The sequence below is a fragment of the Paroedura picta genome, chromosome 16 (genome assembly GCF_049243985.1).
Source record: "Paroedura picta isolate Pp20150507F chromosome 16, Ppicta_v3.0, whole genome shotgun sequence".
Taxonomy (NCBI): Eukaryota; Metazoa; Chordata; class Lepidosauria; order Squamata; family Gekkonidae; genus Paroedura; species Paroedura picta.
Genome location: NC_135384.1, coordinates 6,961,613 through 6,986,974, shown reverse-complemented (window position 1 = coordinate 6,986,974; position 25,362 = coordinate 6,961,613). Strand labels below are relative to the sequence as shown.

General features: G+C 49.8%; 1 protein-coding gene and 1 long non-coding RNA gene across 2 annotated transcripts; one reads left to right on the top strand and one right to left on the bottom strand.

Moving 5' to 3' along the window:
* Positions 1 to 292: 292 nt before the first annotated feature.
* Positions 293 to 19,954, bottom strand: IL11 (interleukin 11). Its single transcript, XM_077314140.1, has 5 exons — positions 19,371 to 19,954; positions 4,035 to 4,198; positions 2,984 to 3,070; positions 2,101 to 2,259; positions 293 to 1,439 (listed from the first exon to the last, which is right to left on the bottom strand). Exons 1-5 carry the CDS (start codon positions 19,375 to 19,377, stop codon positions 1,275 to 1,277), a joined length of 582 nt encoding a protein of 193 aa, XP_077170255.1. The 5' UTR covers positions 19,378 to 19,954; the 3' UTR covers positions 293 to 1,274.
* On the top strand, positions 16,068 to 23,605 carry LOC143825810 (uncharacterized). Its single transcript, XR_013226987.1, has 4 exons — positions 16,068 to 16,251; positions 22,072 to 22,175; positions 22,769 to 22,933; positions 23,281 to 23,605. It is a non-coding gene; the product is annotated as an uncharacterized LOC143825810 (long non-coding RNA).
* The last annotated feature ends 1,757 nt before the right edge of the window (positions 23,606 to 25,362 follow it).

The window sequence follows — 25,362 nt, the reverse complement described above, 5'->3', positions numbered from 1 at the left end:
CTCCTCTCTCTTTTCTTTTTAAAGCCTTGCCATTACTGCATAGGGGTCAAACCCCCAAATCACTGAGAAAGTTTTAGCATATCCTTCTTATCAAATAAATCCCCCCACCCCATTTAAGACCCTTAAAAATAGAATCTCCCCTCTGACTTCTGACATGGTAAAGTCTTCCGTTGACTCAGTCTAACCCAGGGGTGGCCTAAATGTGGCTCTCCAGGAGTCCATGGACTACAATTCCCATGAGCCCCTGCCAGCCGGCAGGGGCTCATGGGAATTGTAGTCCATGGACCTCTGGAGAGCCACAGGCTGGCCACTCCTGGGCTAGCCCATTGCTTTTCCAGGTGTATAGGCTGGACCTTTCAGGAGGGAGGACTCCTCTTTGGCATTGGATAACTTCTCTTGATTTTTTGAAAAAAGTTTGAAAACATTTCATCCGGTGAGTCTGGAATCCCCTGGGAATAGAGAACACCTTTCGGTCCAGCAGGGAGGGAGGGAGGGAGGGAGGAAGACGGTCCATTCTATGGTGGACTGAGGCCACAGTTTGGTTTTGTTCTGGATTTTCCACAGACAGCGAAGGAGAGGAAAAGGGGGTGAAGGTGACGAATGGAATCAGGCCGGGAGAGGCCGCTGCGGCATTCCGCCAAGATGTGTCTTCCAACCTTCCAGGAGTCCTTTCTTCCTCGGACCAGGTGCCACGGAAGACTCGGGGGCATATTCCTGAGCCACTGTCGATCAGCCGGGGATGCCAAGCGGGGCCCTAAACTGTGCGTATGACAAGCACAAAGCTGGGAATTGGACTGGAGCAGATGGGCAGCCGTTACAGGTCTCTCACAGGCGAATTCCTCACAGCCACGGATGGATCCCATCGCTCCGTACCTGGCAGGGCGACCCCATCCGCAACACAGGACAGCCCGTACAATCCAGGTCACAGCGATCCACGAAAAGAGAAGCCAGACTAGAAACGCCCCAACCAACCCCCTTCCCGGCACCCCCTTAGGGAGAAGGAGGAGATGAGATGGTTTTCCGAGGCTTAGAAGAGTCCCCTTCCATTCTGCAGTGTCACCCCGAGAGTAGGGAGGGAAAGGTTGGGCCAAAGTCTTCTCCCCTCTCACCCTGCAGCACCCCCTGGGAGACGGACGCAGCGGTGCCCCGTCTCACGGACTCCTCCTTCCTTACTTCCTTCATCCTCTCCCTCCTCCTCTGGAGCGGCTCGGAACAGTTCCAGGTCCGTGAGGAGGCTTTCCGAAATACCCGTGGCGGTCCCGTTGCTTGGCGGTTCACAGCTTGTTCCGGATCAGAACCAGCACGCGGGCCGCCCAGTCCAAGTACAGGTGGAACGAGTGGACGATGGCGTGGCCGGCTTGGACCACGGACCAGTGGGTGCCGTGGGACGGGAGGGTCGGCAGAGGGTCGTTGGGCCGTGGGAGGCTGAGCTTCACCATCTGGGGACAAAGGGGCACAGGTTAAGTTTTTGAAAGGTTTCTGCATTGATTTATACACCCCCTGCTTTTCTCTTCAGCGGAAGGGGCCTAAAGCGCTCACAGCCATCTCCTCCAGTGTGTCTTGGCGAGAACGACAACCCTGTGAGGTAGGTCAGGCCGAGAGACGGTGACTGGGTCCCAAGGAGGCAACCAGATTTACCAGCTGCACAAAAACATCTAGGCTGGTGTCACGGCGACATCTCCGCTAATGTAATGACATCACTTCTGGTGCACACCGGAAGTGACATCATCCCTCCCCCCCAGGACCTGGAAAGTCTGCAGGCTGGAGGCCCCTGGGAAGGGAGCTCACCCACAGGGGCAGCTCTCACACAGCAAGGATTTGTAGCCTCTGAGACCCTGCGAGAAGCGGAAGGAGGAGGGGGTGGTCAGGGGTGGGGGACGGAAGGTGATTGGCTGGCTGCTGGACAAACAGGAAGGCTGGTTGGAGGAGGAGGCACTCAGGGGTGGGACAGCCATGAGACTGGCTCCTCCTCCAAGGCCTTATCAGAATTATATTATGTGGAACAGATAACCGTGAATCCAAGGTAAACTTGCCCCCTGCACTATCAGCTCTTCTGATTGGACTACACACAGGGTGGGTCCCTCCCTCTCCCAGCTTTACCAGGTGGTCCAGCCTCTTCAGCAGACGTTCCAGCCGCACGTGCACCGTGCCGATGTCGTGTTCCATGGGCCGTAGTAGCGGTGCCGCTTTGCGCAGCCACTCAAAGTGCCGCTGGTAGCACTGCAGGTCAGAGCTGAGCCGGGCCAGGCCTCCGGAGACCTGACAGAAAAGAAGAGGAGGAGGAGATGTTTGAATGGAAGGAGAGGGAGGGAAGAGGGAACCACCAAGGTCCTCCACTCTGCACATCCACAGAGAGGTATACAGAGGCTCGGCTCGGGGATCCGAATGCCCCATGCCAACCCACAGAGGAAAATGAGCGTGTTGTAGAGGATGAGGAGAGATTTTGGAATGGGAGCTGCCAAGGAGAGAGCAAGAAAGCTCAGTCGGTGTCACTGGGAAGATGCTGCAGAGCCCAGCGGCAAACTGGGGCCAAAACCTGAGCTCCTAAGGCCAGGCCCCAAGTAAAAGGGGAGGGAGTCAGACCTAACTAAGGGGAAGCCACTGTTTCTTCAGGTGACCACTGTATGGCTATCAGATGAATCATAGAATCATAGAGTCGGGAGGTACCTCTGAGGTCATCTAGTCCAACCCCCTGCAGAATGCAGGACATTCACAACTACCTGCCCACCCACAGTGATGCCAGTTTCATGCCCAGATGATGCCTCCTCGCCCTCCAACCGGAATCCCTGGCCAATCTGGCCTAGAAGGAATTCGCCTTCTGATCCCAAAGTGGCGACTGGCCGTTCCCTGAGCATGCAAGAAAGGGCCCCAAGAGCCAAGTAATGAAGAGGAGATATTTTGCGTAAGGAGCAAGGTGGGGGTCAGGGGAGGACTCCCGAGAGCTGGGGTGGATGGGGGGGGGGTGAGAGAAGGGGTCTCTCACCTGGATGTTGGCAAGTTCCACAGCATTCATGGACAGAACGGGGAGTGTTTCCAGTTTGTGTTCCCCCTCAGCCGGATAGCGGTTTTTCTTTGCAGGGAAGAAAAACGGGATGGGTGAGAGAGGCAGGTCAGAAAATGACAGCCCAGGGGGGCAGGAGGGCAGGGAAGCCGAAAACTCACTTTAAAAAATAGAATAAGCACATTTTAATGCGGGAGGGAAAGTCTTACGGATCGGCGGAAAGTTTTATTTATTTATTTATTTATTTCACTTTCAAAGGGGATCTTTGTACTTTCTTCGAGCGGGTCTTTTTAGGAAGGAAGACCCCCAGAGGTGGACAGCAGAGTTTCCAGTCATCTTATCAACCTGATGCCTCTCCAGAGGGCAGGGGGGGGCGGGGGGGGGGCTGAGCCAGAAAGCCAAACGCTAACCTCACCACCGGCTCTTCTCTGAAATGCCCCCTGCCGGGCCCTAACCCTTGACCCCAGGGCTGGTGCCAGATTTGAGAGCAGAGAGCGTCCTGCCCCTTCCCGCCTACCACCAGGCCTATCTCACATGCCCCCCCTACCAAACGCTGACCCACAGGCCTGCATATCCTTCCCCCACCCCTTCAGGAGCAGTGGCTTCTAATCTGGTGAGCCAGGTTTGATTCCCCGCTCCTCCTCCACATGCAGCCGGTTCGGTGACCTTGAGCTGGCCGCAGTCCTGATATTCTCCCAGAGCAGTTCTGTCAGAGTTTTCTCAGCCCCACTTCCCTCACAGGTTGTCGGTTGTGGGGAGAGGAAGGGAAGGCGATTGTAAGCCGCTTTGAGACTCCTTCAGGCAGTGAAAAGCAGGGTATAAAATCCAACTTTTCTTCTTCTTTATGAGCTTACTCGCCAGCTGCATTCACAAAGCACCACCCACATGCCCGTGCCCTGCTGTCAGCAGGAAAGGGCAGGTGGGCAGCACGGGAGGCAGTGAGACCCACCCGAAGCCCCAGACCCCCCGGGGGCTACGGATGGCAGAACTGCTTGGCTCTGTGGGCCGGTCTGAGCTGAGCGGCGGGACTTACAAAGTGATTGAAGAGATTCTTTGTGTCACTCAGCAGGCTTCTTGCCAGGTGGACGATGGAATCGAACTCGGCGCGGGGATCCGAAGGCCGTAGCCGAGGGCCGGGAGCAGCCCAGAAGCTGTCACACAGGCTCAGCAGCGTCACCAACACTTGGCACAACCAGTCTGGAGAGAGACAAAGCGCAGAGTAAGGTACGGCCTTCCAAATCCATTCAGATCCAAGGGCGAGGCAGATGGTAAGACACAGTCCAGTTCCTCTCTCGAATCGGGGCCTCTGCCTCTCTTTTTACCCTCTTGTCACTTAGCTAGTCTTGCCTGTTGTCAAGGTTTGGCCTCCTGGCTGCCATCTCTAGACCAGGGGTGGCCAAACGGTGCCTCTCCAGATGTCCGTGGACTACAATTCCCACGATCATGTTCTGGCAGGGGTTCATGGGAAATGTAGTACACGGACATCTGGAGAGCCACCGTTTGGCCACCCCTGGTCTAGAAGCTAGAACTCTGTCTCTCTGGTGGATGCATCTTTCCCCATGGCACATACATAGATCAATGCATAGACGTGAACACCAAAGGGCCATCTGGTGCACACCCTCCCTGCCATTTCACACACAGTCGATACCAAGATACACATCCAATGGTTGATAACACTGTCACAGCATTTGTGGATGCAGTACAGCCAGATGGCTAGCTACCCAGCTTCTGCAGTCAGTTACGAGCTCCTCCTCAAATTTTGGATTTATCACAACAATTCCCGCGAGAGCCAGTGTGGTATAGTGGAGGGTTCTGATCTGAAGAACCCGGTTTGATTCCCCCTCCTGCACAAAGCCTGCTGGTTTACCTTGGAGCTTGGACACTTATGAAGGGCAGAAGTGGCAGAGTAGGTGGAATGACCTCAATGTGAGTGGGAGGGGATCCTAGGAAATCTGTTCAGTTTGGAATTACCTTCAGCTTGGAAGCCAAACAAGGAGAAAATAAGCACAAAAGCACTCTCAGAAAACCCGGGAAAACAACAACAACTAGAAAGCAAAAACAGAGCACGGAAGGGAGGAAAATCAATGCAGAACGCCAAACACAACAACAACAACAACAAAATTCCTGATAGCCATGCATGGTGAAAGGGAGGGAAAGCACCCAATGCATAATAGAGCCATCTCTTCTTATTCTACTGGGAATTTTTCCTTTTTTTGCGGGACACACATACAGAGTTGGGAAAGAATTTCAGCTTTACAGAAACTGGTCCAAGGCCACCCAGTGAGTTGGTGTAAAGATAAGATTTGAATGCCACGTATCCAGACCAGAGTCCAGATTTTTGTTTTTAGTGTATTACTAGAAAAGCTTCTTCTGAGCAGAGAGAGAGAGAGCCCAAGGCCATTTAGAACTGGAGGCAGAATGCCTCATACGGTGATAAAAATATTATCTCCAACTGAGGAAAGGGGTGTTTTTTAATCTCCTGCAACGATACCCCTCCCAAATTGGCCGACTGCACCGGGCTGCCTTGCTCTGCTCCTGAGCATCTCTCATGCTTTGTAAGTGTCCCTGCAGGAGAACAAGCAACCGTTTCAAAATCAAATATGCACCTTAACTAGCTTTGCGTTTGCTTTGTGGGGACCCCAAGCTGCGCTTCTGGGGTGTCCGCCTGCAAGAAAATACCCGGGGTTTGCCACAGAGGGGATTTGAGGGGCGGGAGGAATGGCCCAGAGTTGCCCCCACGAAGCCTTTGGCAGGAGTACTGAGCATCGGCCAGTTGGCAGAGAGACGGGGAAGGAGGGGCTGGTCGGTTAGGGAATTCCTGCTCCGTGACAGAGTCATCCCGGCGCCTTTGCCGTGAGGTAAGGAAAAAAGAAGCCGGGGCCGGTATTCGGAAATAGTGATGCCGTCGAAGGAGGGAGGGGTGGAGGAGGGGGTGAGTCAAGGTGTTTTCATGGAAAAGCCATCCTATGTTGTCTTAGAGAGCAAGCTGCATATTTTTCCTTTGCCAGGAGCCGGGGACAAGGCCCGTGTTTCAAAGAAGGGCTTTATCGCCCCCAGAAATCGAAAAACGTCCACTGATTCACTGGCGTGATCAAAGGAGGCAATTTGTTAGATCTGGGTACAGAACCGCCGGCTTTTCATTGGCTTTCGGCCAGAGCTGACCCTGGCGAAAAGCGAATCTGGAGGAGGGCACCCAACTTTGTACTTTTTGGGCCGGCCAAGCTCCTGTGCTTTGAGCTGGAGTCTGATCTGCCGCCATTAGCAGGCGATTGTCTTTGGCTCCGCGCTGTGCAGAAAGCTACACCTGCAGGATCCTGCAGATTAAGATGCGAATGAAGGCACCGGAGCGCAGGAAGTGTATATTTCTCAGGTCAGGTGGCAACCCTGATGTGATAACCACGATTCGGAGCCACCAGGCCTGGCAGTTCTCTTCGTAAGGGACACTTAAGCTTTTTCTTTTCATTGCTCAAGTGGAATTAAAACGCAGTCCCAACGCTCCTAAGACCAGTTCTCCCTAACGGGGGTCCCTACAGCTCCCCCGGGGGCCATCTGGAAACTGGAAAGGGTATTCCAAACCTGGGGGCGAAGGCAGCAGAGGGGTGTTCTTTTACCCTGCACCCCCTGCCCTGAGGATCAAATCCCAGATCTCTCCCGCAGGGCCTTTAAAAAGTGGCAGGGAGCAAACCGGAATCGAGCCGAATGTTCAGGAGTTGGCGGCTGGCCCTCCGGCACAAGGGCCTCATTGAAGGCACGCCTGAGATGTGTGTATCATATGCATGTATCATAAATATACCTAAATACATAACGTTGCCTTGTCTGGAATGCTGATTTTATGTCCTCGGGGGTCTTTTTTTTTCTTTTCTTTTTTTTTTCTTCGACTTGTGGTTTGCGGAGCGTTCGATAATAACGCGGACTGCTCGGGCAGACCATTGCGGAATCCGAGCTACGGACTGAAAAACAGCCCTTGCCTCTTGGCCTGCATCTTTCCCGCACAGCACCCGAACCGCAAAAGAGGGGCTGAAACAGAGAAAGCTATGATTGGGGAATTCAGGGGGGGATGCCTTTTGGGGGTAAGCAGGCATCACGGGGCTTTGCAGACAAGGAGGGGTCAACCAAAGTGGTGTTTGCAGCATCTGTTTCTCTGAGCATGGAAAAAGAAAGTCCCTGGGATCATTCACCCATTAAGCAGGACAGCTGGTTGACACTGCGTTTATTTGATTCGCTTGCACCCCACTTTTCTCCCCAATCGGGCCAAAGCAGCTCACATCATTCTCCACGCCTGTGGTTTATCCTCATAACAACCCTTTGAGGTAGGCTAGGCAGCGAGAGTGTCCCCCAGGGAGATTCCATAGCAGAGAGGGGATTTGAAAGAGCTGGTTTCTCCTCATTTCCCCACCTTGATACACAAGAATTGCTCTAGAGACAATTTCCTCCCTCATTTCTGATCCAACAGGTTATACCTGGCAGACATCCCCCTTTTCTTGGTGTGTGTGTGTATGTGGACCTGACTGCCCTATGAAGAAGGGCTGCACTTATACCCCACTTTTCACTGCCTGAAGGAGTCTCAAAGTGGCTTCCAATCGCCTTCCCTTCCTCTCCCCACCACAGACGATAGGTGCAGTTGAGAGAGCCCTGACAGGAGTGTTCTATGAGAACAGCTCCTAACAGGACTGTGACTAGCTCAAGGTCACCCCGCTGGCTTCACGGGGAGAAGGAGGAGCCAGGAATCAGACCCAGATCTCAAGATTAGAGGCTGCTGCTCTTAACCACTACAGCACGCTGGCTGAAGAGGCAGACTGGAACAATTTATTGGGTGTGGGGGAAGGAAGGAATCCCCGGCCAAGTTTCTGTTTATTGTGCATCTCAGAAGCCCTGAGAGAAAATAACTGGCAACCTCCTCTCTGAAATATCAGGTGTTTTGAGTAGCCATGATGGGCAGGGGTCTAATGGGCATGTGGTCAGCCCAGCTGAGGCTAGCATTCTGTCCATTTTGGTCAGGTTTTGCATTTTGTCCATGTGCAGAGTTGCCTTACCTTCACCACTCTCCAGCAGGAGGCCAGCTGTGACCCATCGGGGTGAGGTTCCTTTTAAAGCAGGGGTAGTCAACCTGTGGTCCTCCAGATGTTCGTGAACTACAATTCCCATGAGCCCCTGCCTGGAAACGCTGGCAGGGGCTCATGGGAATTGTAGTCCATGGACATCTGGAGGAACACAGGTTGACTACCCCTGTTTTAAAGGAATGATAGATGAGGAGTGATACAAAACATTGGCTTCTCTGCCCTGTGGTTGGCCCTCCAGGGTCTCAGGTAGAGGTATTTCCAATCACCTGCTACCTGGTCCTTCGAACTGCATTGGCTGGGGATTGAACCCAGGACCTTCTGCATGCCAAGCCGATGCTCTGCCCCTGAACCACGGCCTCTGCAAAGACAGAGCACCGGGCTAGACACACGGATGATGGACTGAGGCAGCTTCCACCGTCCCTGTCTGCTCACGTTAAAATCTTTCCTCCTTGGCCCAAGAAGAAACCGAAGCAAAGCACGAGTCATTACAGTCGGATCAACTACAGCCGACGGGTGGAATGAAAACAAAGCGTTGGACATTGTTAGGGGGATGAAATCCTACATATTTATAACCGTGAGGCTGGTTCACATAATCCCAGTTCCAGAAATACTGAACGTGCAACGGAGTACGTGGGTTCCCTTACACACACACACACACACACACACACACACACACACACGAGTGCCCCCCCCCCCGAAGAAGAAGAAGAAGAGTTGGTTCTTATACCCGGTTCTTATAAACTTTTCTTTACCTGAAGGAGTCTCAAAGTGGCTTACAGTCGCCTTCCCTTTCCTCTCCCCACAACAGACACCCTGTGAGGTGGGTGAGGCTGAGAGAGCCCTGATATTACTGCAAGGTCAGAACAGCTTTCTCAGTGGCAAACATGAACCTTCTGCCTGGGATGCATGTGGCCCAGCCCCGTACCCCATCTTGGCCCTCTCCAGCGGTCATCCTCCGTCACGCACTGAAGTCAGCCGAGGAGGGTGGAACGGATAGCAGGGGTCAAACGATTGAGTCCCAGAGGCCTTGGCGTATCATGCAGGTTCTAGCACAGGGACGGAGAGGCTAGCAGATGGAGAATGAGAGAGAGAAAGCAAACAAGATTGTGTTTGCACTGATATTTTCGCTAGATCAAAGTTAGATTTTTGCTGGAAATCTGCCCCCCGCCTCCCCCCGACTTCTCCCGAGGCAGAACAGACACCGGGACTGAACTACGGGAGACAGAACAAGACGGCGTCGCGTGGCGCACCACAGAGTCCCCCAGGGGGGTGGTTGGTTTCACAGCTCTGGGATTTACGGGCCTGGCTTGGCAGGGTGAAGTCTCGTAAAGTGGCTCAAAGAGGAGAGGGAGAGCCAGGGAAGGCGTGAGTCGCAGCCAGTCAGGGTGGCTACAGCAGCTGCGGCAGGTGACCTCTGCAGATGCTTGTGCACGCAGGACCCTGCACATGGCTGTCTCTCGCAGCCAGTGAGCCCTACGCGGTTGCAGGCATGAAAACGCATGTTGCACAGGTACGGTGACGTCTTCAAGGGCACCCAGTGCCAAACATGTGTCTCTAGCATCTGTCCAACTTGACTGACTGGGCAAAGGGACAAGCACTTGTCACCAAACAATCAGATGTTACTGACCTATAGCTGACTCCTCCCTCCCGTAGATTGGCCAATCTGGCCAGGGGTAAAAGGGAACTTTCCTTTCCACAGAAGCTGCATGGGATGCTATTTCCCAGGTGATGTTATCTACCTGCAGGCCACAAAAAGCTTCACCTTTCCACACATGGTGGTGTCGTGGTTAAGGGTGGCAGCTTCTAATGCGGTGAGCCAGGGTTGAATCCGCGCTCCCCCACATGCAGCCAGCTGGGTGACCTTGGGCTAGTTACAGCCCTGATAAAGCTGTTCCGACCAAGCAGGAATATCAGGGCTCCTTCACAGGGTGTCTGGGTTGCAGCCCTCGGGGGAACCCTCCGCACGCTGGCCTTGACTTCCGCATTGGAAGAAAGGCAAAAGGCAAACGTTAATAAACAAATCGGTCCTCCAGAGGTGAGGGAAACGTCCCTCATTTGCTGGAAGGAACCCCAGAACCCTGACGTCGCACGACGTGTAGATTTGCTAACTCAAGTATCCTCAGATTGGGACTCCAAACATTTTGGCTTTCCTTTCTTGGAGAGGGTGGGAGAAGGGTGAAATGTTGCATGTTGTCTTGGCTCCCCTCCTGAAGCTGGTTCCCAACGATCTGGGAAGCGAAGCCAAGTTGGTATGTACACATCACACTACCTTTGCTTCACTTATTTGGACAGCTGACTGCTGGCGGATGAGCCCTCGACGCACATAGAGAAAATATCATCAGCGCTTGGAAGCTAAGCCGGTTGGCGCCTGGATGGGAGACCACCAAGGAAGGGGGCAAGGGGAGCGATCGAGGCCTTGGAGCACACAAGGTGGCCATGACTCAGTTGCGACCTGAGCTAGGGATGCTGGTCCCCAGGTGGGACATGGGAACCCCCCTGTTTTACACCCCATCGCTGGGCAACGGACAACAGTTCCCCTGCAGGAAAATGGCTGCTTCGGAGGACGGACTCCGCAGCGTCATGCTCCACGGAGGTCATAGAATCATAGAGTTGGAAGGGGCCATACAGGCCATCTAGTCCAACCCCCTGCTCAACGCAGGATCATAGAATCACAGAATCATAGAGTTGGAAGGGGCCATGCAGGCCATCTAGTCCAACCCCCTGCTCAACGCAGGATCAGCCCAAAGGTCCTTCCCCACCCCAAATCCCGCCCACTCCTGGCTCCGCCCCCAAAGTCTCCAGGCATTTCCCCAACCCAGAGCTGGCAATCCTAGACTTGACGGCACATTATTATTGTGAGGAGGGGGAGAGGAGAAGAAGAGATGCCGCTTTAAATGAAGCCACTGGAGGGTGGGGGGAAGTGGCAAGGGCTATTTGAAGCCCTCAGAGTTTTGGTGAAAACGGCTGGATGGTTAGGACTTGAGGTACAATGCCTCAAACGTCCAAAACAGCCATTTTCGCCAGGGGAACTGATCGCTAGTCTGGCAGTGAGCTGCCATTGGGGGGGGGGGGAGGAGGAGGGGAAGCCCAGCTTCCACCTGGAGGTTGGTATCCTTACTTCCTTAGGAAGTCTATTACAGGCCTGAATAGCATCCTCACATATGGTGGACTCATTTTTCTCCCCGAAAAAAAGAAGATGCCTCAAAATCCATCCACGATGCCGTCGTTAAATTTAGTCGGTTACGTCGCATCCCCCTTCCCCATCGCCTTTATGCACCAAAAATCAGTTTTTTATCACCCGTCCTGGCCGCCGGAGGGAGTCACTCCCCTCTGCCTCATGGCAGGGCCATCTAATTACTTTTCTCCCCTGCTATTAAACCAGAATAAAGGAGCAGTTTGCCTCTTGTTTCATCCCGTTTGGCTGATAACTCCATTGGTGGCCGGTCTCACTTGGCAGATTTCATGGCTGACACTTTCTCCCCATAAAGAAAGTCGTGTCTCCCGTAATCAGGTTTGCCTCCCATCTCCAAATATTACTCAAAGTTTATAGAGCACTTTTAATTCGTACATTGCTTCACCGTCCTGAGCTCATCCCCCCTGAAAAGAACACTCTGAGGTAGCTGTCTCCTGACCTACCTCCCAGGGCTGTTGTGAGGGCCGATGAGATAAGGGATTGTAAAAGTCCACTGCCTGCTAAACGCAGGCTATAAAACCTCAACAATCATGACTTGGCCGCAGACAGCCGGTGCCAGAAAGCAAGAAACACAACTGAGATAAGTTGATTTTTTTTGTTAAAGCTTTCTTTCGAAAAGGAAGAAGCTGATTGGTATCAAAGTAACGCAAGCTTTAGAGTGACACAGGACTCTTCAGCCCATGGATGAAGATTTCAACGTTGTTCGAAAACGAAGAGTTAATATTTGCCTTAGAGGAAAAATTTTACAGTGTGATCCTGGTGCAAGTTTGATAGCTCCCAAACGGATCACGGAAAGAGCTGGGGAGGAGAGTGGGAGCAGAGGAAAACGGTGAGCCTTTTTGCCAAGAATGGGGCAAGACGCACTGACTGTAAAACTATAGGAAGGTAAATGTTAAATGACTCATTTGAGGCGGTTGATCCGTACTGACAAGGATCCTTCTGTGTGGCTGAAGGATCCTTTCTCTGCATTCATTTGCAATGGGTCCCCCCCTTCCCTACCCAACACTTAATATTGCATTATATTCCCAAAAGCCAAATTTCTGCTAAGTATCTACCAGGAAGTGCTGCCCCCCCTTTCCCTTTTGTTCCTTTGTTTTCAGCCTAATGATGCATTTGTGTCCACACACACACACTTGCCACCCTGTTGACCTGGCATTCATGAATAAATGCTTTAAAGCAGGGTTGGCCAAACAGTGGCTCTCCAGATGTCCATGGACTACAATTCCCATGAGCCCCTGCCAGCACATGCTCATGGGAACTGTAGTCCACGGACATCTGGAGAGCCATACCTTGGCCACCCCTGCTTCTCCCCTTGCAGGAGGGTAGGTTAAGTTCTGCTTTTGACTTTGTGGAACAAATCGAGAGTCCAGGGGCATCTTTAAGGCCAACCAAGTTTTATCTAAGATAATGAGCTTTCGTGTCCACACAGCCGTCCTCAGAGACAATGTCATGGCATGGAAGTAATCAGTTCGAGCTTATAGGTAGAGTGTGAGAGTCAATTGACATACAGCAGAATGAAGCACAGATTCCAGAGATAAGTAGGGGAGGAAACAGCCATCTGGATTTGTTTGTATTCACTTGAGACTGAAATGCACGGGGAAGCATTTTGCAGGCGATAAATCTGCCCACATTAAGAGAACAATGGGCAAATAGAGAATCAATTTCTGACAGCAGTTAGCTGAGACCTTGCCCTTCTGCCCCTCAGCCTGTTCTCTCAAGCATGGAAGCATCTTTAACTTTGTGGTATTCCAAAGTCACTGCTCATTTTTATTTTAAAAAATTATAATTTGCAGGGCAGGCAGTTTAGCCGGTATCCTAATTCAAGTATTACATCCCTAACATTTTTTTTTAATTACCAGTATCTTTGGCTGGTTGGAATGGGCAAGCTGGTACCTAATTCCTCTCCCTTGACAAGAGAGGATAATTCCCAGTTGATTCATAAAAACCTCACAACCCCTCCTGCCTAGGAAAAGGAAGTGATCAATGAAGCCAGAAGGAGGAAGAGGAAGAGGAGATATGTTAAAGAGACAGCAGTTCTGAGAAGCCACAGGGCTTTGGCGGGCTACACAACATAGCGCAACACCACAATTGCTTTGTAAGGGGGGGCTGGGCGTGTGCGGAAAATCACCACAAATCAAGTCAGGGCAAAAAAACCTGCAAAACCCCAGAAAACTCACACCGAAAATACTGGAACGAGTTTGGCTGATTTCCCCAAAGATCATGCTGGGGTCAGAACTTCTAGAGGCATACACTATACACCGCCCCCCCCCCCAGCCCCAAGAAAGAGTTTTCTTGGCATTGACCTGTTCAAGTGATGAGTAATTTCCTTCTGTGTTAATTCCGCAGTCATACCCTGGTATTCTTCAGTGGACAGTCTGTTACTCCTTTTGCACTCTTGTTTGCTACTCAGGCTGAGAAGTCAACAGAAGTGATTCGCTAATATTTTTCAGCAATTGAGAGAGGACAGAGATGACCTGGCCAGTCCAAGGGCCACTTTACCCAAATATTATTGGCCTTAAGATCCAGCCGACATTATTGAAATGCCAGGGCATTTTTTTTTCACTTCTCAAAATATTTATGTTGCCGTTGAGAGCTAGCGTGGTTAAAAGCTAATCTGCTGGAGAGCTAGATATGATTCCCTGCTCTTCCACGTGCAGTCAGCTGCATGATCTTGGGCTAGTCACAGTCCTGTTTGAGCTGTTCTCACAGAGCAGTTCTGTCAGAGTTCTCTCAGCCCCACTTAATTCACAGGGTGCCTGTTTTGGGGAGAGGAAGGGAAGGCGATTTTAAGCCGCTTTAAGACTCCTTTGGGTAGTGAAAAGAGGGTACAAAAACTAACTTTTCTTCCTCGTGACATCGCAAGCACTAGCCAATAAGAGCTTGTGACATCAGCAAAACTATACAAATAGCAACTATCATCAGCTCTAGCCCTGTGTCTGAAACTCCTGTTGGACTCAAATATCCTTCCCCAGCTCTGTTCACATAGTACATGTGCTAAAAGTGCATGAGGATTACTGAACACACGTATAAAGAAAAACCAGGGGGACCCCATACATGAATTTTACAGGCATGTATCGTGACTTGTTAACGGGGCAAAGATTGCAGATATGAGCTTATGATTTGTTCAGCATTTCCTTAATTTTGGATAAAACCCAAGAAACATAACCCATTTTCAAGATGTGGATGCATTCAGGAGTGCGCAAGAAAGCCCAGGACCCTCTGAGAGCCCTTTTGCATGGTTAGGATGCAAACCGGGTGCACTCAGATGTCCCACTTTGACCCTAAGTGCATTACTTCGAAGTCGTCTTCACTTACATAACTGGAGCAGTGGGTTGATTCACACACGCTCTCATTGTTTGCACACAAGCAGCATCAAGCGATGACCGCCGTGGGCCAAGGAGCCATTGGATGTCCAACACCCCAGAGAGAATGGGCAGGGTGTTTCCCAGCACCTCGGTGGTGTCAGCTTGCACCTCGAAAGAGGCAAGTCATCAAGGGATGAGCAATCCAACGATGAGCAGTCTTGCCAAATGCAAGTCCCGAGAAACTGACCTTCATCCCCATGTCTGGCTAGGCCATGCTAGCTCTAGCTTGTGCGTGTGTGAACCGTGCCTTTGTGGCCATTCACGTGTGGAAGGAGCATCACTGTCCACTGATGGGAGACTGCCGACAGACCTTTCCCCCGGCCTCCTCGTATGGTGGGTTTTCCAGTTCACCCATGCAGGCAGGGAGATCCACTGGTGCAAATGCAGGTATGGCCCTATCTGTAGAACTGGGGATTTTTAGCATCTGTCCAAAGGGAATCTTTCTTGGGTGGCGTTTTATGGAACAAGGAGAGACTTATAGAAGGAAGACATATTTGGGGACTTGCCCAAAGAGCAACACATCCTGGGGGAGAAGAGGAGGGGAAAGTGACCGCAGACAGAGGACCATCCGGACATCTGAAGAACCTTCCGGAGGAAAACTTTTCATTTTTCCTCACCATGAAGCTCTGGACGCTTCATGGGAGGGATATTGGAAAGTGCTGTCAAACTGCAGTCAACTTACAGCTACCCCGTGCAGGGGAGACCAACCTGTGGCACTCCAGATGTCCATGGGCTATAATTCCCATGAGTCCCTGTCAGCATGATGTTGCCACGGGCTCATGGACTCTGTAGTCCAGGGGTAGTCAAACTGTGGCCCTCCAGATGTCCATGGACTACAATTCCCAGGAGCCCCCTGCCAGCGTTCGCTGGCAGGGGGCTCCTGGGAATTGTAGTCCATGGACATCTGGAGGGCCACAGTTTGACTACCCCTGCTGTAGTCCATGGACATCTGAAGAGCCATTGTTTGGCCACCCCTTGAAAGGAAGAGACAAACAGAGGCGGGCTTGCTTTCGCCCCCCTCTGCGTAGGTGGTCTCCCCCCATCAATTTGGTGGTCTCCCTTCCACAATCTAGCCTGTGTGAGAGCTTGGAAGTATCTCTCGGTTAGATGCCACACGAGTCTTCAGAAGAACATATCAAGACGATAGAATGTGTGCGCGTTCAGGTGGGTGTTTGTGCCAAAGGTTCAAATGAAGGATGCCCCTGCCGGCCATGCCTCCTGGCGCACACCAAGTACGGCTGCTTCATTTCTGGTGCTGCCTGAGCTAGGAAGCCTCTGGTGGAAGCCTCTCCTCAGCTGTAAATTCCCTAGGTGGCCTGTGGAAACATTTCAAAGACTCATTTCCCTCCTCCCAAGCAGACCGGCCTTGCTTAGTTGCTCAAACAGCAGCTCATTCCACAGGCAGGGGAGGGAAGAGCAAGTGTGTTGCTGGGGAAATATATTGAAGACTCTAGGAGCGTACTAGAGACCCGGCTGATTATCATAATGGGTTGTTGCTTGGCCAGCTCCCATGGCCAGCGCCTGTGTCCTCACCAACCCTGCCTGGTGCGTGGAGACTTGGCACACAGCTCAGCAGACCCACCATGACCACGCTGACGTTAACACGGGACGCCGACTCACACTGCCCAAAACGTACGTATTGGTTTGCTCTTTCTTCTCGTGAGCAAGAACGGCCGTTTTGAACACTGCTGGAACCAGGGCGCAGATGGGAGAACATTGCTTGAATTCTTATCACTCGATGGAGAATTCTCCCCTTGGGAGCTCCCGGATGAACGCGTGAATGGCTTCTTTCCTCCCAAAGGCCCCGATAATAATGGAAGTTCTGTTATTCTGTGATGGTTCATTCACACGCAGGAATGGCAGCGTCACTCAGGGGTTGACACGTATGTGTGAATCAGCCCTGGTGGATTTGCAGCCAGTAATTTATTCTAATTTTGCCTCATTAATGCCTCCATCTTTCTCACTGATTTCAACCATAGGGGCCTACGTTGTTCTCCTCTTCTTCGTGTCATTCTCACAACGACCCTGTGAGGTAGGCTGGACTGAGGGCAGGTGAGTGGCCCAAGATCACCCAGCAAGGTTCCATGGCTGAATGGGTCTTCTAGATTGAAGATACCTGCCTGCAGATATGGCCTGGGGATCCCCGGGAATTAAAGCTTGTCTCTAGATGACAGGCAGCAGTTTCCCTGGAGAAAATGAATACTTGGGAGGGTAGACTCTATGGTATTGTATCCCACTGAGGCCCCTGTCCTCCTGGGATCCTTCCTCAAATCTCCAGGAGATTCCTGAGCTGGAGGTGGCACCCATCTTCCACTGGGGGGGGGGGAGGGACCTGGCAAACCTGGTTCCAGATCCTAGTTCTGCCCTCTAAGAGGATGTACTCCAGGATGTGGTAGTGAGGAGAATTACATCTGTATGAAAGGGGCAAATCTGGTGGGATTGTCACAAAAATGGAGTCCCATGTGTTTAATTCATTCTACAGGGGATCAGCACCCTTGTTCTATGAAGCCCAGAGGGGCCTAGTAGTTAAATCTGGAAGAACCGGGGTCAAATCTCCACTCTGTCATGGAAGACTACGATGACCTGGGGCCCTCTCAGCCTGACCTACCTCACAGGGTTGTTGTGGCGTGGAAGGGAGAATGTCATCCACCTTCTTTGGAGGAGGAAAAACAGGAGGGAAATGCACTAAAGCCATAAATAAGTGCACAAGCGTCCCGAAATAGCCTAGGCCAGGGGTAGTCAACCTATGGTCCTCCAGATGTCCATGGACTACAATTCCTAGGAGCCCCTGCCAGCTTGCGTTTGCTGGCAGGGGCTCCTGGGAATTGTAGTCCATGGACATCTGGAGTACCACAGGTTGACTACCCCTGGCCTAGGAGACAGGTTTGACTGAAAGATAATGACTAACCCGAGCATTATGGCTGAATAGGGACTCAAATATCCTTCTGCTCATCTCCTTACAGACTGCTACTTTTTCTATGGTGGCCGAAGGAGTCTAGGGTGAGATTCTGCTGTGATCATTGGGAGGGGAGGGGAAATACCCATTGCGAGTAGATAGGGCAAGGCGGGACGATGCTCCTTCCTTCTTACACTGAACTCTTCACCAAGATATAGAGCAAACCTTGAGTTTGCTGGCATATGAATATGCTGGCATATGAATATGCTTCATATGCTGGCATATGAATAAAACTTAGTTGGTCTTAAAGATGTCCCTGGACTCAAACCTTTGTCTTGCTGCTTCAGACCAACACGGTGACCCCACTGGGATGAACCAGGATATGCCAAAAGCTTGCCACTAAAGGCATATTCGGACATGGATTTGCCTTTTGGTCTTCCCTTCTCCTGTGCCCTCTTGGACTTGTTCCTTGTTCTCTAAGTCAGGGTTAGTCAACCTGTGGTCCTCCAGATGTTCATGAACTACAGTTCCCATGAGCCCCTGCCAGCAAACGCATGAACATCTGGAGGACCACAGGTTGACTACCCCTGCTCTTTCTTAGAAATGAATCTCAATGGGAGCTTAACTATTGCCAGGGAGAATGCTGTGGTCCTAGACTCACTTACCTTGGCCTGACTGGCCCAGAGAGGTCCTTTATTGACAGGGAGGACACACTACACCCCCCCCATTAATGGATTTGCTTGAAAGGCAGATAACTCTGAATGTAAGATACATGCACACGACCCTCGCAAAAGATATGCATGCAGAACAAATCACTGCTAGACAGAACTGTGACTTGATGGTATAAAAGGGAAGGGAAAACCCCTAGTTTTGCATTTTAGTAATGCAGTAAGATGTATTTTGGGGAGAGGAAGGAAGGAAGGAAGGAAGGAAGGAAGGAAGGAAGGAAGGAAGGAAGGAAGGAAGGAAGGAAGGAAGGAAGGAAGGAAAGAAAGAAAGAAAGAAAGAAAGAAAGAAAGAAAGAAAGAAAGAAAGAAAGAAAGAAAGAAAGAAAGAAAGAAAGAATACGATGCTGAATGGGTCCATCACTGTAGGAGAGACATCAGACCCCTCTACTTGATCACTTTGAGCAATGCACGAGGGGTCCAAATTCCATCCCTTTCCCCACACCCCCTAGCTCAAGAAGTCAAGGGAAGTTACTCAAACAGAGAAGTGAATAAGATCTCAGCAAAAAGACAAGCTGACACCATTCCATCAAAATTAAGCCCGCGCAGTTCAGCAGAGAAAGTGGAATTCTCTTTCTCCCGAAATCAGTGGGTTGTAAAAGAGATGAACTTTGATGGGGCAGCACCCAAGGAGAGAAGGCAGCAATAAATTCTTCACCAAGGTGTGTAAAAAGGCAGCCGGGCTTCGGTACACAGCTGGAGGTTTGTGTACACCACTGTGTGTGCATACCACTCGCGAGCAAGGGATGTCTTAAAGCAGTTAAGATGCCTGTATGTCCAAACCTCAGCCTCAGAACCAGAAAGAGCATCGATATGCCCTCGATATTAAAGACGCCAGAAGTTTCATCCATAAGCAATGTTACATAAGGCAAACAGTCTGAGGACCCAAGCCAAATTGACCGCTCCGCTCAAAAGCAATAAACTTGATATAGGAGACGGTAAATCATGCAAAGTGCGGGAGACACATACATTATCTGTCAATTTGCACATCTGGAAACAGATTGCAGTCAAGCCAGGAGTTCTCAACAAGGCAGCAGGAACATTAAATTTAAGCAGCAATTAAAAAGTTGTGTTTGTTTTTTTTAATTGCCAAAACCAAATAAAAAAGTTTAAAGAAGAGTAAAACTTACTTTTCATGTTTTTGGCAGGATCTGAGGGTTTCTTTTCCCTGAGTTTAAATTCCCTCTTCTCTGACGTCAAAGAAAAAAAACAAAAACAGTCCTTTGATGGTCGGAATCTGGTTGGATTCTTGGAGGATTTTAAAGTGGAAGTTGCATTATTTGGGGAGGCTGGGCTTTCCCCCCCTCCCTTTTATTTTGTTTTTTTTTTAGTTTTAGTTTTCTTTGGGTTGCAAACTTCTTCTACACCTGCAGTCTGTTTTCCTTGCAAGAGGTTTGATCCTTTGAGGTAGAGAAGTTCACACACATGCATGCATGTATGTGGACACTCAAGGGGAAAAAAACAACACCAACAGAGAGGATAACCACCTCCAGATAAATAAATAAATAGATAAATAGGCTGATAAATAAATAAATAATATTAAAATCAACAGTCACCCCTCCAAAAAAGTCCTGATCTTGTTAAAAAAAATATATATCTATAATTCCCCTCCCTCTAGTTTGTCCAGTTAAAAATAAAGGGGAGGAATGAGCACCCAAACTAATTACAAAAAGAAAAAAAAAAAGAAAGAAAGTCACTCAGAGCAGATTTTAACTGTTCAGTATTTGTATATGTGCATGTGTGTGTTTTAAATCACTACAAATTGGTCTTTATATACACCCGGGCTCTTGTCTAGGCGCGCGTGTGTTTTTTCAAACGGTGACACATCTTGACTCACACACTTTTCCATTCAAAAAAAAAAAAAAAAACCAAGAAAGAAAGAAAGAAAAAAAAAATCACAGGCCACAGGGAAAAAAAAACCCTCTTTCCTTAACCTTGCGTTTTTGAAGTGGGCGGCCCGAGATGACATATATTCTCTGCAATGCTGGACTCTGTCCCTTTAAGATGTATTTGAGGGTGTGTGTGTGTGTGTTTGTGTGTGTATGAGAGAGAGAGAGAGACTGTATGGGGGAGCCTAGAGCTGGATGTGGGATGAGATCATGTTCTAATCCCCCTCCCTCCAAAACTCCACAGGTTCTGCACAAACTCGGAAGGGGGGGATGCCCCCCCCCCTCAAAATCCACAGCCCTCAATCCCTCACATGAACCTGGGCAAAGAGAGATACCACATTTTAAGTTGGGAAAAGTAAAAGTTGCAGTGGTTCGAAATGGAAAGGAGAACGCCAGGGAGGCAGAGATCAAAAGTTGGGTGCAGGGGGAGAGATGATGCAAAACATAAAACGTGGGGAGCCCCTTATGCATACCTTTTTGGAAGATGTACCAACAAGGATTTGTCATTAGAAAGTCAACCTTATAAATGTGTTGATGTCATCTTTAAGGTCTTACTGGTCTCCTGTTCTATGTAGCCTCGCTAGAGCTGTCAACTCCACGTAAGGAAAGCTCTCTTCCCCTTCCCTTATACCAGGGACCTTTATCGGAATTAGATACAGGGTAATGGAGGGAGGATTTGAACCCAGAGCCCAAACTTCTACAGTTATAACAGGGTGGCTGCCGTCCAGCCAAAGTGCAGTAATTTTCAATGGAACGCTAATTACATTGACTTGGAAAGAAGTCCCTTGATTTTTCCTGAACCTTCATTCCCAAATGAATATATTGGCCTACAGTCTGCCAGTGGGTGGTGTTCCCCCCCCCTCCACAATTCTTGCACGTAATGGGGGCGTGAACACATTGTATGGTATTAAAATTTTAAGTGATTGCATTCATCTTGGATTTTGTATGCCTTTGATGCTGGCAAACCACTTTAGGTCTGCATTCCAGGAGAGAGGGACCATACAAACAAAGAACCCCAAACAAATACATAAATAACATTTATTTATCCCATGTTTGTGTGAATAACAGCTGAATTTCAAGGGGATTGATTGGCTGCTTTGGCAAAGAATTATCATTGGCTGTATTTGGATGTGTGACACAGCTTACTGATGTAACAGAATTAATTTTTGCTATATATTCCCACGGTCATGGAAGGAGTTCTTAGTCTGACGAAGAGGGCTTGCACTCAAAAGCTTACGCAGAACTCTTCTTTCTACCTAAAGAAGACTTCAGTGACACCCAAAAGCATGCATATCTCTACTCCAATCCAAGCTGATTCAGTGACGTGAAACTTTCATTTATTATATTTCTCTAGAGAGGCAAGGTGGCTGAAGGGATGGAAACTTTAGAACATTATAGAATAGATGGAAAGAGAAACTGGGGCAAAGAAACGTTGAGCAGGGGGTTGGACTAGATGGCCTGTATGGCCCCTTCCAACTCTATGATTCTATGATTCTATGAAGGAAGAGACAAGGCAAGAGGAAAGCTACATCCAAATACTCTGTATGTTTAGAGGCACCACTCCGCCCAGGAACGTGGGAAAGGAGGATGCAAAGTTGCACATTTTAATACAGGCAGTGCAAACCACAACCCACAAATTGAATTCTGTGAATTCAGGCAGATGGTAAGTGGGTGGGAAGAAGAGATGTGTTGGATCTTGTCTCCTGTGGCCCTTTCTTGCATGCCCATGGAAATATCGATCGTTGCTTTGGGGTCAGGAGGTGAATTTCCCCCAGGCCAGACTGGCCAGGGATTCTGGTTGGGCGGGCACCACCTGGGCATGGAATTGGAGTCACTGTGGGTGGGCAGGTAAATTGTGAATTTCCTGCATTCTGCGGGGGGCTGGACTAAATGACCCTAGAGGTCCCTTCCAATTCTATGATTCTATGAATGCATCTTGCAGCCTTGCATGGGACCTGGACAAAGTTCTGCATGTGTGAGAACATCTGGAGAGCTACAGTGCACCGGACAGCCTGCCTTTGGCTCCGTGGATCACACCTTGTACAGGTAACTGTTCATTTATTACCGCACATGTTTGCCTGACACTCTGGTGGAGATTCCCCCCCCCCCAAAAAAAAGTCTAGCCAGGTAAATCCAACCTCAGCCAGGTGGTGACATTGCGTGCACAGAGAAGTAAACAGGCCCCTCTCAAGCAGTCTCCAGGGCGGGGCTCATTTGAATGGGAACAGTTCAGACCCAAGGAGGAAACTTGGGCCCTGCATGCGGCAGGAAGGAGGACGGGTGGGCGGGCGGGCAAGCCATAAAAGGCTGCTGCTTAAGAAATGTTTGTGCTCTGGTTTCCATTGACACCAAAATAAAAAGTGCGTGCCTATTGTGTCCACGATGAAGGGTGCGCTTCCACATCATTCATGGTCTTTTCTTTCGAAATACTGGCAAGTCGGCAGGGGGCGGGGGAAGGGGTGATCCTCTTTTTCCCAGACAGCGACGTGGGGAAAAAACAACAGCTGTATAAGCCTGTCCCATTGATGAATGGTGGGTTTAGTGCCCAAAGGTTGCCAACCTCCAGGTGAGGCCTGCAGTTCTCCTAGAACAGGCTTTCTCAACCAGGGAAGCAGCAACATTTGTGTACTGTTTTGCAGGGCTTGTAAGAAGAGCTGTTCCACCATACTGTGATTCAAGGCTTGTGCGGTTCGGCACTATTCGGCCGCTTCGGTGGCCAATCAAGCCCGAGGCCTGAATGGGACCTCTAGGACCATCTGGTCACCCAGTCCGAACCCACCGGCCAACCGCAACGGACCATCCTTGTAAGCCCCTTTTTTCTCTCCTATGATAGGAGACCAGGCAATTGTCCAATAGCTGTGTTGATGTTATAACTCAATGTCTGTATTTAAATTTATATTTGTATACCAATTTTGTATGTTTCGTTCTATTGTAAACTGCTCTGCATCTCACTCGATAGGGCGGTTAGTAAATATTATTATATTATTATATTTTTAATTATATTTATTATTATTATATTTATTACCTGCCACTCTTGGCAGAGCCAGCTCAGGGCAGGTTACAAAAAATAAAACAATATGATCCCCTGAATTACGGGTTTTGCTCTGTTGTTTAGATACTTACTTAATTTATGCCCATCCTTTCTCCCCAGGTGGAACCTAAAGTTCTCCACTTTATCCTCATAACAACCCTGTAAGGTAGGATAGTCGGAATGTACAACAGGTCAAGATTATCAAGCAAGCTTCCAGAGCAGATCTGATCCGGGAGATCTCAGCTCCTAGTCCCAGACTCGAACCATTATACCCCACTGCTGGAAGTCTTGCTCATCTGGGGCATGGATGTGGCTGATCAGCAAGAAGGTAAAGGCCTTTCTATGTGGGCTCAGAGGCATTCTCTTTTTGACTGCAGTTTGGTATGTCAATCAAGGCAGCCATTTCAGTGCAGCTGTGATGGGAGATAGGATGGAGTAGTGAGAATACCAGAGACTTTTTCCAGGGGAGGGGGAGCAGGTGACCCTAACTTCCCGGCCAGAGCCACCAAATTCTGCTGGCCTAGCTCTACTTTTCTCAATTTTTTCACCACTGAGAATCCCCTGAGACATTCTTAAGGCTTTGAGAACCCCAGATCCCTGATCGTGCAGAAAATGGTTGGGAAGCAGAGCTGTGTACCACTGGCCATTTTGAGAAGGGGGTGGGTGAGTCAAAATGACCGAATACGGTCCTATCACTCAATAAATATTTAACCCATTCAAAAATATAAAAATTAACTCCCACCCATTCACGAAACCCTTCCAGGGCCACCAAGAAATCCCAGGGTTTCACAAAACCCGAGAAAGCTTGGCCTACGTACTAAATTAGGACCAACACAGGTGCTCTGTGCGAAATTGATAATCATACCTTGGGGGAATCATGTGGGTGTGATTTCCCCCACACTTCTGATTTCAGATCACAAACGAGGGAAGTATCTGTACCACTCCGTTTGTCAAATTTTGGGGGAAGAACTATTACTACCTTGTCCTCTGCCGGAAGTACTTAATTAGGTTATTACGGTTTTGATCCTATTAACATTTTTTTCTACTGAATTTTAAGTCCCCACAGGATCCTAAATAAGCCCAGGCCCACAGGGCACTAGTAGAGTGCATGTTTAGCATGCAGAAGTTCTTAGGTTCAATCCCAGGTGCCTCCAACAGCACACAAAAGCCAAACCAAGAAGGGCTTTTGCCTGAAACCTCGGAGAGCTCCTTGCAACCAGAGGACAATACTGGCCTAGATTTGCCAAAAGAATCCTGTGTAAGGCAGTAGGGCTGGATTGTGTGATCTTTTGTGTTGGGCCAAGTTGCAGCTGTCCCATTAGGGATGGGACTTAACTGAGTTTTCAGGGTGGGTTTTAAAGCACATAGGTTTAAGGTATGTCACAAGAGAACGTATGGGGCATGGTCCAATTTACTAGGAACCTTTCCAAGACAAGATGGTACTTCAGAGCAGGAGTCTACACACTGCTAGGAATATACGCTTTGTTCCCACTTACCCAGCTGAGTGTTTAGATGGCAGGGTTCCCACCTCGACTCCACTCTGCTCTTTACAGACTGCAGCTGGGCATTCCGAGAACCAGGTTTCTCAAAAACAGCATGTCCGAACAGGGAGATCACAACTTCTCCTGAAGGCAAGGGGAACTGGAGTGATCCCCAGACTGGGGGTGGGTCATGAGTCCCCCGCAATGGACAGATGAGCTCAGAGAAGCCGTTCTGGGAGGTTCATGGCGGATCTGGGTTTGCTACTGTGTAATGTGTGAAACGTTGGGAAATGAAGTCTAATTCAGTATTAACGGGTGTGTTTTTGTCGTGGGAAGGGGGAGAGCAGCATAGTTAGCAAGCGGGTCACCCAAAAGGACAGCAAGTTTTGACTGCTGGTGATTAGTTGCAGGGGCCCCAAGACTGACAAATGTCTCAAAAGGGCAATTATTTTCTCCCGCTTTGTAGAGTGAGTGCTTGTATTCAAGAAATTCCTCTCCCCATCTATCCTGCTCAAGGGCCCAGAAATCCAGATTTTGGGTCTTTGGCGGATTGCCAAGCTTTGCACGGGCTTTGGGTCCTGGGTGGTAAGGATGGCCAAAGAGGAAATCGAAACTCTGCCTATGTGAGAATGTCTTGTCTCTTTTCAGCCGTACAGAGAAACGGCACTCTGCACATGCTCAGAGCCATTCTCTCTCAAACTACTGTTCTAGGATCGATTCA